The sequence below is a fragment of the Mesocricetus auratus genome, unplaced genomic scaffold, assembly GCF_017639785.1.
Source record: "Mesocricetus auratus isolate SY011 unplaced genomic scaffold, BCM_Maur_2.0 Super-Scaffold_100013, whole genome shotgun sequence".
NCBI lineage: Eukaryota > Metazoa > Chordata > Mammalia > Rodentia > Cricetidae > Mesocricetus > Mesocricetus auratus.
The window spans coordinates 40,857,733-40,871,947 of NW_024429196.1; the positions used below are offsets into that span (position 1 = coordinate 40,857,733).

A 14,215-nucleotide genomic window follows, 5' to 3' on the forward strand; every position below is an offset into this window, starting at 1 on the left:
AGGTGCAAGACTCAGCCTGCTTCATAAATCATTCAGATATGAGTGACCACAATATTTTTCAATGACTGATTCTATTTTTTCTTCTATGTGCATCTTCTTTTTTTTAAATACATGACCTTCTATTCTCCTACACAGTTTAATAATCACAAAGGTAAAGAAACACAAAATAATTTGCTTTTTACACTAGCTTTGAAATCTCTATTTTTAAGCAGTTTTTCCTTTTGTTTTTGTTTGATTTTGTTTTCAAAGGCAAATTTAAAGTCAGCCCAGGCTAGCCTTGAACTGGATAGTCTTGTCTCAGGCCCCCTACTGCTGGGATTACAGTCCTGCCTTACTATGCTTAGTGAATAGTTTCCTGTAAGGCTTGATAATTGCTCAAATTCTTAAAAGTGGTGAGAAGACTAAATCACAAAAGCTGCTCTGGTTTGCTTGTTTCAGGAAAAGCACACAATTGGGGTTCACTTTGAAAGTTTTAAATGGAATACTTACAACAGACTAAGACACAAGTTAGGGCATCTGAGAGCACAAAAGCCAAGAGGTATTTCCAAGAAAATGTCTTGTTTGTTTTGTTTTTTAATTAGTAACCAGTTCCACGAGGAGTAACTTGGAATTTTGACTGGAGTGGCAATCTCTGGCTAATAGATTTTATGTTTCTAATCTGACTTAACACCAAACATGTACAAATAACCATTTTCTGAATTCGGCTTACTATAAAGACCTTTAGAAAAATAAAAAATAAAACAGATCAGAAAAAGAAAAAACATTGCCCACCTGTAATTCACTACAAATGGAAGGAAGTTAGCTAATGAAAGTTGATGTTAAGTCATTTTAGCAATAAAATATGGCATATGGAATAGATTGCCATTCATGCTTTCTGACTGACGATTATTACTATGCACTAACAAAGGTGAGAGAGCATCACCACACCACACTGAGTGTAACTTGTGGTACCAAAAGAATGAAGAACCTCCAACACTGGGATAATAAGCTTGTAGGAGCTGGTGTGAACCCCAGCCTCAGTCTGACATGTAGGACCACATCAGATCTTGTACCCATTAGCCACAGAATAATATTAGTTTACAATTACTCTGATTGGAAGTCAACAAAAGATGCCTAGCTTGTTCCATAAAAGGAAACACCTCTAATTAACTTTATTTTAAAAAGCACACCCATTATCATCCAGCCTATACTCCACTCACTTGATTTAGTCTAGAAGGATGGCTTAACTGACTATTTTCAACTTTCCTATTAGATCTAGTTTTTCTACCACTACTAATATTCCATCTATATAATTTAAGGAAAAAAAGAAAGCATAAAAGAGTTAGCCAAACTAGAAATATATCATGTTTGTTAAGGGCCCATTACATAACTGAATGGGTCTGACTTTAAATGTGTTCATGAATGTAAAAGACATAAACAGTCAGTTCTGATGGCCAAAAGAGGTAACCGAGGTAACAGTGACAACGATGGGCTGTTGGTCTCAAATGCCATACAAGTAGGTAATGGAATTATTGTTAAAATAGTATTTTTTTCCAGGCAAATACTCCTCAGTGTTAAACTGAAGGAAGACTGGAATACGAGTGGTCATCTCCATGCTTAGAATTGGGACTTTTCTTACTGAAACAAAAATGCACGAAAATGTAGATATTCTGCAAGTCCTGTACAACTCTTGAACAGGGTGACACTTCAGGCAGTGGGGAATGGTGTCCCTTTTTCTCACAGGGACTTCTAGAATAATCACTCTTGCTATCTTAATTGCTGCAGAGTTGGGGAGAGGCTTGCTGTTGGAACAACTAGTGGCTTTGGCTTATCTATAAAAATATGCAAGCCAACCTGGAATTTCACCTTTAAAATTGGCTCCACTCCCCCTCTTCTTGTGGCATCCACAATGCCATCAACAATGAAGGGACCATAAAGGATGGATCATTTCTGCTTATGTGAGAATAGATATTAAGTTCACAAGGCAAGAGAAGAACTAACATAATCTTCAAAGACCACAAAGTGAAATTATAATCAAATCTGGATTCTGTTTTTGAGGTCTGTCTGTGCTCATCCAGATATCAGCTCTGAATATTCACGGGCTCAAAGTCCATGGTCCACAGCCTTGCCTAACTCAGTCATGTGCAACTTGTTACAAGTTGCCAGCTGAAGCGAGGTCCTTGTATTGCTCGAAGTAGCTTAGTAACCCACTTAGTGATCACCCATGCTCAAGCACAAGGTAACCACTGCCCTCTCAGGGGTGTTCTAGATATACTAATTCTTTGGCCTCAAACCTACATAAATGAATATGCAAAATGCCTTCAGGAGCGAGCAGAGTATTACAATCAGTGGGCATGAATCCCTTTATGAACTGCTGAATGGCTGACCCTAGCCAAATTATTGAATTTCTTTGCAGCTTAGTTTACTCATTTATAAATTGAGACAGTGAGTGCCTTTGTCAGTGTGTCGTCTTCTGACAGCTTGATGTAAGGCATGTTTGGAGGAATCTACAGCATCCTTTATGGTACCTGTCCTTATTATGATTTGTGTTACAAGGCATATCTTCACATTCATAATGCCGCATCATAACAAACTACAAATACTCCCAAGATTATCACTAAATCTTATGCTATAGTTTAGTTTATGGGAAAGCATGCCTTGAGTCCTGAAGCAAGACTCTGTACTGTCACCAGATCACAGTATTTGCAGCATATTAAACCCTTTTCTCTGGCCTTTAAATTTTGCTTCAAACCAGCCTGAAAATTGTGCATCCTTTTATAGCAAAGACACTTTGTTGACATCAGAATATAGGAAAAGTATAATCCTGAGTCCTATTCAAATAACTCACCTGGTTTTCCCACACAATGACAGTCAAATCACCCTTACTATTAAATGTCATTTGCCTAATATACTTCAGGTTCCTTTCTTGGAGGTTAAATTCTGTTTCTTCTCATTTGCCACATTAGGGAATTAACTGGGGATTTATAGGCAGCCATCATATACCACACTGTCACTGCTACTCAGTCATGCATCTTAATTTCTCCACATATTGCCACTTAAATCCTACCCCATAATCACCTCATCATCTTTGTCACATTTTAAAAGTTGCTTTCCACTTAATCAACTCCATTTTCAGAGCTAGAGCTTGAACAACTGTGCAGAATTATCCCAGTGTGGCGTTACTGAGGCTCAATGAAAAGGACATGTTTTCTTTTCAACAATTTCTTTAGATTCCAGGAGAGTTTTTGCTTCTAGTGCAAGAGCATCACCATGTGAGCTGTTTCTGCTCTGCACTCCAGCACTGCCCTGCTTCACTGTTAGAGCCTTTCCTTGTTAAATGTAGCACTCAGTGGTGGGAGTTGAGCCCACCCCTTATCATAATGCTCTCTAGAACACATAGACCCCTTAGATGAGCTACTGATTGAGCAGTATGCAAGAATATCCACCCCTTATGGAAGAAAGAAATCCCCTTTTAATAGTCATAAGAATGCTTGGTCCCTTGAGCTACAAAGTAAGAGAAAATTTAAGCAACCAGTTTGATGTGCCTTTTTCCTTTTTTTTTTTAAGTTAGTACACACTAGCCAATTGCCCCAATAAACTCCCATTACATTTTTGTCTCATGTGGCTCCAAAGGATGCATGTTCCCAGTGGCATGGCCTACAAATCACTTTTTCTCAGACTCTTCAGAGTAGCTCAGAGGTCTCCATTGTCAAATAAGTTAAGTAAATGACACTCATTATCCTTGTCTAGAAAACCCCAAAATATCAAAGGGGATTGTGGTTCAGAGAGAAAGCCAAGGAAAATAAAATCCACGGACCTTTGTTTAATGAAGTTTTCCCAGAAATGTTTGACACCAGGGCTATCTTTTGGTGAGGCAAATATTACTGATTATTTCAAGGAACCATGGGCTCCACCAGAGAACATTTAGGAAATGCTGGGCAGTATCATAGTCCTCCTCTAATGTCCTCTCCAGGTGCTCTTCTGCTCTGTGGGGTGACCTCTGAAGGATCGTTTAATCTGCATGACCTATTCAGAATAGCTCTGTGTAGAGCTTCATGACATATAGTATACACTAACTTTCTGCATGAAATATCTACTCAAGACCTTCTAGTTGGAAAGCAGATAAAGGTTCAGTTTGAACTTATATACCTGTGGCTCTCCTTGGCCCCATGGCAGGTGATCTGACTCATCACTGTCACATTCCCCCTACACTGGACTGCTTGTCAGCTAGCAACTGGCACCTAGCAAATTCTAGATAAACACTTGTTAAACAAAGACGTTATGTGCTTTACTACAGTTCTTAGAAAAACATTTATGCTTATTTTAATATCTAATGACTAAAAAATAACAACCTAGCTAATTTCATTTTTTAAGACTCTTTGCTACAGTAGATACCAAGAGTTTATGAATATTCAGTAATGTCCTTCTATGTTTTGATTCCTTGGCATATAATTTTATTTAGCTATTATGAGTTCAAAAGGGTATTTGTCCTTGTTACAAATAAGGAGGATGTCACTGAGATAAACTAACTGTATTATTTTCATCCATATATTATAAAGCTAAATTTTGATTTCAAGTCTTTCTGAGCTCTTATACTCTCTAGCATGCTTTGTCTTAATTTTACACCAAACATGTAAAGCACATGCAGTCTACCCTGTCTTAACTGCATACCATACATGAATAACACATACAGTCTACAGCCTTAAATGCATACCATACATATATAACACATCTAGTCTACCCTGTCATAAATTCACACCCTATGTGTATAACACATGCAGATATAAAAGTAGAAACTAACAACTTTTTTAAATATTTGAAGTTTTAATTTGAATCACACTCCAGGAGAAAGCATGTATGTGACACAGTATTTAAGGAGTGCTTTAGGTGCACAGTCCTCTGGCACTGAGTACACTCACACTGCTGTGCAACAGTCACTATAGCCACCTCTGGTACCTCTCATCTACCCACAATCAGTCTCCACTCACCAAATACTGACTCCTCCTACTCCTCCACGTTCTCTGACAGGCACCATTCTACTTTCTCATTCAGCAATTGTCACTCATTATCATTTCCACATCATATTCTGGTTATGCTGTCAAACAAAGGCTTGGAGGAAAAGAATAATCATCTTTAACTTTCTTATACCGATAAAGCATTTTTACAGTTTAATCACCACTGCTCATAGGAAATCAAGGCCTGACTGTGAAACAAAACCAGTCCCATGTGAGGAAGTGGATCTTTGCCTCAGGACTAGGAGCAGGTCACAGAAAAGACGAAAGTTACGGGGTAAGACTGAGTAGTAGTGGTAACAAGGTAGTTCTTTTGATGCCTGGAATCCACATATAGATCACAAACATTTTTCATTTTTCTCTGTTACAAAAGTTACAAACTGTATTTCTGTTAATGTGTGAAAACGAGGCAACTGGAGAGAATGTAATCCACATGTTTTGGTGCATTTACACTTCCGTGCTCTTGAGAATATCAAAGTCGCCTAACAGTACAGTTTCTGGTGCCTTAATAAAGAAAGCAAGACAATTTCAGACTTTGTAAAACACAAACAATTCCCAAAGGAGGTGTGCTCAATGTAAACTTTAATTCTTGATATCTAAACAGTATTTAAATAATTCTCTAAGCAGATTCTAAATAAGATGAAATAAAATAAAGCTTTAATATGTGTTTAGCTATTTTAAATTGAGGCTAAATTCCAAAAGCCCCAAACTGGATATCAGGCTCAACTCTCTTTCTGAAAGAGGAAGGTGGCTTTCAGAGAGAGGTATGTTTTGGGGTTACTCCACTAACATCTGGTCACTGCAGCTACAATCAGCAAGTCTTACTTTTTCCATCTACAAAATGGGCATAAAAATGCATGATGTACTGAATGATCCTATAGATAAAACAGACCCTAGACATACAAAGAGAAGTGCCTAGAAAATATTTGTTCACATGTATATCTTCAGATATGAATACTCCACGGCAATGATGCCATTAAAACCCATGCTGGGTTGCCTTGCTCAGCCTGAATATAGGGGGATGTGCTAGATTTTACAACAGCTTGATAAGCCATGCTGGTCTGATGTCCATGGGAGGCCTGCACCTTTCTCAGTGAATACAGAGGGGGAATTGATTGATGGGAAGGATGGAGGAGAGGAAAAAAGAGAAGTTGGGAGGAGAGGAGGGCGGGAAGGATAAGGTTGGGATGCAAATAAACAAATAAAATAATAAATAAATTCTTTTTAAAAAGAATGAAGCAGACAGAATTAACTGGAAGTGGGGCAAAGCTATAAACCCTCAGAGTACCCTGCTCAGTGTCATGCTTCCTCCAGCAATGCTCCCTCTTTCAGAATCCACAACTTCACAAAATAGTGCCACCAACCAGCGCCATGTGTTCAGATACCTGACCATACAGAGCACATATCTCGTTCAAACAACCACAATATATAAAAATGTATCATAGGCAGAATAAATAAAAAGATAAGAAAATTTTAAATGAAGTTTTATGACATATAATAAACTATATTTTCCTTTTATATTGAAAGAATAAAAATACTCATGATATTAAAGCAATAGAAGGTGAAATGGCACATATTAATCCAAGGATCCAACAACTAAGAGAATGCAGATTCAACCTTGTAGAGTTTCTCTGGAAAGGGACCCTTGGCTGATTCTCTATAGATGCAGCTTGAGGGAGTGTTTCCTCACATTTCTAAACTGACATTATTTCTTAATTCTTAGTTTAATTAAAATTAGGACTTTGCTTATCTGTTCATGAAGCACACAGCTTTTAAAAATAATTAGGGGTTTATCTTAGGATAACTTTTAAAAGTGTAAGGTAAGCAGGCTTCCCACTATGCAAGTTTATCACTTATATAACGTCCAGGTGAAGGGAAAACTGGGGGAGTTTTCTGAGGCCTCTGTGTCCTCCCCCTCTATGTGATGTCTTAATCATATTCAAAACCTGAGCCCAGAAACACACTGACTGCTAATTTCCCTGCCAGATAAAGTCGTGACAACATGTAGACATGATTTCATTAAGGCAGATAGGTAACAAACACACAGAAGACAGCAATAGCTCAAGCTAAAGAGATAAGCAAGGAGGCCCACAGACCCAGCTCAATGCCAAAACCTACTTCAGGCTTGGGGTGATGTGGTGAGTGGGATATAGCATATGACTCATTGGTTGTGCTCTTACAGTTTTAATTTAACCCCTTTACTCCTACTTCTACCTCTACCAGCATCTTTTCAATATTAACTGATGCTCTCTGCATAGTCAAAATGTGACTATGAGCTTTTATTTTTAATTTAGTTTCAAACTCTATTCATTTCTATTTTTTTGAAACAGAGTTTTGTTTTGTTTTTTCTTTTTAACTGGTCTAAAACTTGCTACATAGCCCAGGCTGGCCTTAAGTTCACAATCGTATCTCAACCTGCTGACAGCTGGGATTACAGATGTTTGCCACCATCCAGTTTATATGATACTTTCAAATGAAAGGCAGGCTTTCCTCAATAACATTTTCATTGGCTAAGTCTTCCTTACAGGAATATGTCTTAACATGCTAAAGATTTATATGAGAGGAAACAATTTTGCTTTGGAATTCAAGCCAATAGTCATCTCTTTGCGAACTAATGTTCCTACTTGGTAAGGTTACAGTAAGTAGAGCCACTCTTCCTTTAATGAGAATTAAATGGCACGCCAAGAAGAAACATGGCGATAAAAATCAAACAGCTTGCCCCTGGGGAAGTCACCAGATGCCAAGATAATGTTACCTCTTGATTATCTAACTAAACTCTTCAAAATAGATGTAGGAACTGGAAGATAGTTTTAAAATTTTCTGATTACTATATATTTTTATTATTTTGCCAATAAGTTTGAATGGCAAATTTCATTTAATTTATGGCAAAGGCCCATAAAGAGACTTATATGGGTAGTAAATGAAAATTGGATGTAGCTAACATGCCAAGAGTTGAAGAGTCAATACCAAGATGAGTCTAATGCACCTGCTAAGGCAAGAACAAATGCTTTCAGACATATGGCCTCCATCATGCCCGTGTCCGTATTTCAGTTTTGTTTTGATTTCTGTGTTGAGTTCAACATCTAGGCTTTTGATCAGCTTACCTCTGGCATAATTCCAACAAAGAGAAAGTTGAAGAAATATCCCAAAGAATCTGGAAGGTCAAATGTCCGCCCAAGAAAACTACATTATCTTTTCTTTTCCTTTTGAAAGTATCATCTGAAAGGCCTTTCTCTTGGGAAGAAGCCACCTACCCACCTTTCATTCTTGTATCAGATTCACATTGAATTCCTTGTGAAGACCAATATATTGAATTTTATGGTGAAATAATAATTAAAACCCTGGTTCCTCCTAGTTTTTCTTTTGCCAGATAAAGTTTTAGACAGTTTTCTCAACTACTGTCATTTGGTCTAGAAATTTAACTATACTTTGATTTTCATATCTAAATGGAAGAAGAAGCATGAGAGGAGCAGGGCGAGGTGAGGGAGTCCACAGTAACTAAGGTCTCTATCAATGGAAGAGAATAGGTGGTGACTGCATTGACTGCTCATGCCTCAACCTGCAAACGATCTGATAAGCAGAACTTTCAAAAGGATTATACAGTCTGTTTATTTAAAAATTCACATGGAATAAACTTGCCATGGATCATCTTTAAAAGGGTTTTTAAAAATATAGCAGCTCTTAATATTAAGTTGGTTAAGACAGTGCCGATGTGACAGCCACTTTCCCTCCTAAGTTTATGAACGCAAGACTTTCTGTGTCAAAGCCAAGTTTAGTCCAGCAAGTGATTCAAATTTTAAAAATTAAGTTTAAACTGTTTTCAGTAATTCTTCTCAAGCTACACTTATTCAAAGTGCTTTCTCTTCCTCCTTCATTTAATATACTTTGGTTAAAATTAACCAATTTTAAGTGGGAATATTAAACTACTGTGGAGGAAAATGTAAGAAATTTTTTATTTAAAATAAATTGGAGCTCTTTTTGGAAAACACAGATCAGAGACAAGCATGTAGTAATTCAATTAGAATCCTTTCAGATGCTTAGAAGACTGTGTCCCTTCAGAGAATTGACATAACCACTGAACACTTCCCAGAAGTTTCTGGAGTCAAATGACCATAGTGCATTTTCATGGGTAAGAATTTGAAAGGTTATAGTGAGAAACTTTAGAAACACACATCAAAGTCTATTGCAGTGACAGCCTTTGAAGTGCAGAGCACAGAACCAAGGCCATTTTGGCACCTTCAAAGAATATGGAGAGACAGCAGGATCTATCCATTCTGGCTAATAGGCCAGTGGCCAGTGGCATTGCAAGAAGATGCATTGAGCAGATCAGTGAGGATCGACAGACTTTGTGATAATATATGCAAGCTCTTTCCATTACAGATACAGTAATCTGGTGTTAATATAGACTATCTCATCATAGAACTTCTCCTGGGACTTGAACTTGTCTTTATTTTCTATATTAAAGAAGTATACATTTTTGTCAATTTCACAGTTTAAAACTCAGGACACATTAAGTTTAATAGAAGTCTTTGGTAGAAACAGAAATCACTCCTAAAATGAATCAATGAGATCATCTGCTCTGCTGGAGTTGAGGGTTTTGTCCATGCTCCAGTTCCCACTCCCACTTCTAGACTTCATACAGAAGAGGCTTGAGAAATACTGCCAAAGATAGCTTTGGAATCTCTGACTTGGTTCTAACGTCATTAGTTCCATCTAAGACCTCATTAATCTGGCATCTAGATCACTCTTCAGAGTATCCATGAGCCTTTTCTTTCTATTTCCTCAATTTTAGTATATTCTCCATATTCTCATACTCTCCAATGTGCCATGATACAGTGTTTAAATATCTATTTACACCACACCACTCAGGAACTTTATCAGTCTGTATACTGTGCAGGGTCTCTCTGGGCCAGGCATTGAGAGCATCTGAGGCAGCCTCTGGTTTTCTATGGAAACATTCATCTTTCTTCTCCATTTATTGACTCTGCCTGCCCTTCACACTGCCTATAAGCTCTATGAGGGACTGACTCCATGTAGCACCCTTGAAAAATGTACAGCATGCAGATTTTAGTTAATCTGTGTGTAGAAGGTAAGAATTTGATATCGGTTAAGCAGTACTTTGAGCTGTAGTCAGCTGGTACCTATGTAGGAGCTCTTAGCTGAGGCAATGCCATGTGGATTTGACATCTAAAAATAAGGCACTAGAAATGCTACATAAGAACTGCTACTCATAGATCAGATGTGATGGCTCATACTGAAATCTCAGCACCTTTGAGGGAGATATAGGACAAATAACATATATATAAGGCTAGCCTGGTGTTCACATAGTGAGTTCCAGGCAGACCTGGGCTACATAGTGAATTCCAGCTCAGCCACAAATACATAGTGAGACTCTGTCTCTAAAAACCAATATATTCTTTTTGGTATGCAAATTACCAGTAATAAGACACTAAATATGCAACATATGAAAATTCAGCACATATAATAGTTCATTAATGACAGAGGAAATATATGTGGGACTTTTTAATATTAAATAAGAATTTTACCATAAATATAAAGATGAATATACTTACATAAAAATTTGTATAATTACATTTAGAAAATTCAAAATGTCTATATTAGATAAACAAAGATTAATGAGGCTGAATTGGATTATTCTCATATTAATACATCTATAGACAGAAATCTTTTCAGTAAGATAGACATACCAAAAGGATCCATCAGCAGTATAGAAATTAAGAAGTCATCTACAGGGAGGTAAACAAGAAAGGACATACTGCAGGAGAGCTAAGAACACCATTGTAAATTGACTTTTTGCTCCCAATTACTTGATCATTCTTAAGCTCACACCCTCCACCAATAACTGACATTATTCTCAAAGGCGCATGTGCTTCCTACCCTATGGAACCAGATTAAAATAGCTTTGGTAAATGAAAAATAGTCAGGTTTGCTGGTTCTTGGTCAATACCTGAAGTGACTCTATAGTTTCCTGTTTGCCTTCTTATTCTTCAGTCATTTGTCATGGGGATATGAATGACATACAGAGCAGAACTGAGGCCAGCATATGGTGAGAAATCAAGCCAGCCATATATGTATTAAGAAATAAAGCCACCCATCTGAGTCCAGCCCATGGCGGTATCTCCCAGCTGATTATACAAAGGAATAAAGAAACATAGAATGAGACTAAGTGTTGGCTTCAACGGACACTGTAACTATACACGACACACAATTACTGAAAATAAGGCTAAGTATTTAATATAGAAAATTACTCACAAGATACCAAACCCAGAGGATCTAGTTCTCAGCTAGCAGCCGGACCGGAAGCCGAACTCCAGGAAAAGAGAGCGAGACTTCCTGTGCGCTGTCTTTTATGCCTTCCCCCCCCGTAACGCCCCTAGCCATGCCCAAAAGTGGGCCTGGCTAGTGACGTAGTTCCGCCTACGTACGTATACGTCTTTACGTCCAGCCGTATACGTCTTTAGTCCTGCCTAAAGTGGGTGTGGTTAGCGGTGTGGTAAACCGCCCTTTTATTACCTCATCTGTATGCGCCTCTAGTAAGTCACATGTTTAATGGCGGCATAGACTTCCTCCTACAACTAAGATTTTGTGTTTCTTTGCTATATGTCATTATTGTGACCATAGCTACCTGATACATTCATAGATTAAACTGAGCAATGGGGATAGTCTTCCCTTCAAAACAAACAAGAAAACAAACAAACAAACAAATAAAAAAAACCCTAAAATACCTTTCTTGAGATGGATTTTTTCCTTTTCCACAAATAAATAAATAAATTAGCAAATTCACAACTGATCAGTAGAACATATGTCTCTCCAGTGAGTTTTGCCTACATTCTTTACTGGGCTCCATTTTTCTTCACAGTCAGGCTAACTTTAAAATTGAAAAAAAAATCCCTCTAATTTATGGAGATTCCAATAATATTATGACCTCATCTGTAAAATATGTAGTCAACTTAGATCATTAGTATAGAATTCTGTTTTGGGGTCTCTTGTGAAATTGTCTTCTGGTATTGACGGGGCTGATTCTCTTGAACTACCATCAACTGTGAATATTCCTCTCACACTCACTTAAAACCGGGTACACTGGTTTTTAGCTATGGAGAATAGAGGACTCACGATTCACCCAAGGATTTATAACCATTGCTATGGAGAGGAGCTCATGGAGTGGCCCCTTTCCCAAGTATGTATGTGGTTAACAGTTGCTGGAGGATACAGGTGTTTTTCTTCAGTGGTATATCTGCCAATAAGTAGCCAGGCTTCTGGAAGTAATCCATTATCATGTTCCTGTAAGTAACGCCATTAGTCTCACTAATTTGCAAAGCTATACTTGAATAGACTATTTCTTTACTTCTGTCATTAGTGCCCTACCTGGGATAAGAAGACATTTGTTCATGTCCTCCCAGAAAATGTTCACATGATAGCACTCTTGGTTTTGAGGGGGGGGGGCATTGGGAACCCTAGCATGTGGAGGAGGCAAAGCAGAAAAGCTTAGTGGACTCCACCAAGCAACCAGTAACATTTTCCTCTGGCCTGTTTAAAATGTAGAAGACTTTTTGTGAAAAATCAATTTCACTGTTAAAAGTTAGAAACTTAACAAAATATTTTAAAGATTTTCTCAGTCTAAAAGTACTACGATTACCATATTCACCTTGACCATATTTCAGAGATTATCATATAAGCTCCTGTAATAATGCTTTGACTTGACACATTAGGTAATAAATTGTGTCACTTTGCTCTCTTACTAATGATTAGGGTAAGTCGGGTTTGGTGGGGGCTCAACCCTCTGTGTCCTTTCCGGCCCCATGGTCCTTCTTAATCTTGAAAATGCATTCAGCTCTTTCCTATATTGGGTTCCCATCTGCTGTTCTAGTGTTCAAAGGCCAACCTCTTCTTTTTCTTCCACTGTAGTTTATGAGGCAGTCTACCAAATAAGGGTTCTCCAGTCCTCCAAACTGCCAGAGACCTATATGTCCTTGTCAGTCTCTATGACAGCACATTTTGTTTTCCTTTATTCCAGAAGCATCCACTCCTAATTATGTTATTTGACATACTGATAAGTATAAAGTATGTGCATGAGGTCCAAGTTGTCTCATTTATTTTTGTATTAATAGAATCCAATGCAATACCTGGCACACACCATACGCTCATTATGCGGATGAATGAATAAATAAAATGACCTTCTAAGACTTCATCAATATTTCCTTTACCATCATTCTAAATATTATGTAACATTTACAGACAGGATGCATGTCTGGATCCCCCAGTTACCTCATTCTGGAAATAAAAATGGTAGCATTTTCACTTTAGCAACACACTTCAGTGATTTTACCTGATATGAGTTAACATTTAAAAACCTATATTTACTAATGGACACATTTAAAAATTTGATCTGGAAAGTCAAGATTTATACATTAGATCATAGTTTTGAGAGATAACCACTCCTACATTCTTGTTTTTCATTTTATCTTCACATGACCCATTCAAAATTTCTTTGATATACTATATCTATTATTTTTATATATTTTTAATTGTATTATTCATTTTATGTGCACATCACTACATAAAATGAAATGAGTTAACATGAACACTTTTGTCACTGAGATATTTCAACGTTCTTTAGAGAAAAGACATGTAGTTTATAGGCTTGGCATACATTCTTATGGGTAGGCATGGTTATAACATTCCCCTTTTATACAGAATTATACATTTGAATTGTTTTTCAAAAAGTTCTTTAGAGAATTTTTGAGTCCTTACTATAGGGAGCATAAGCACAATTGATGAATGGAGATATTAAGGAAAATAACAAAAACTTTCAAACCTGGGACTGAAATCTTCCCCACAGTGGGATGGTTCATCTCCATAATGAGGCCATTGTGCAACACCTGAAAATAGAAGACCAGAAAATAGATCATAGAAAGAAACTATCTTAACTCTCAAGATAAGTGAACAGTCAACATCATTCAGTTAACTACTTAGTCAACACTGAAGAAAGCTATTTCAAACAGAGATCTTTTAACTTTCTTTTGAGGTGTTTTTTATTGTTACATACTCCAATTGAAACCAAAAATGACTATGAAACTCATGAACTAGAAAAATACATTTGTACAAAATCTCCCCACACTTAAAAACATTAATTTTTAAATATAGTTGTTCATCTCCCCCCCTTCATCTAAGTCTTCATCGCTAATGTCAAGGGCCACCTTTTT

General features: G+C 37.3%; 1 protein-coding gene across 1 annotated transcript in view; it reads right to left on the reverse strand.

Moving 5' to 3' along the window:
- Sugct (succinyl-CoA:glutarate-CoA transferase) overlaps positions 1-14,215 on the reverse strand; it is a 683,098-nt gene that overhangs the window by 93,447 nt on the left and 575,436 nt on the right. The window contains exon 13 of the mRNA XM_005071802.4: positions 13,828-13,891. Within this exon, the coding sequence (XP_005071859.1) occupies positions 13,828-13,891 (64 nt within the window). The remainder of the gene's footprint in view (positions 1-13,827; positions 13,892-14,215) is intronic.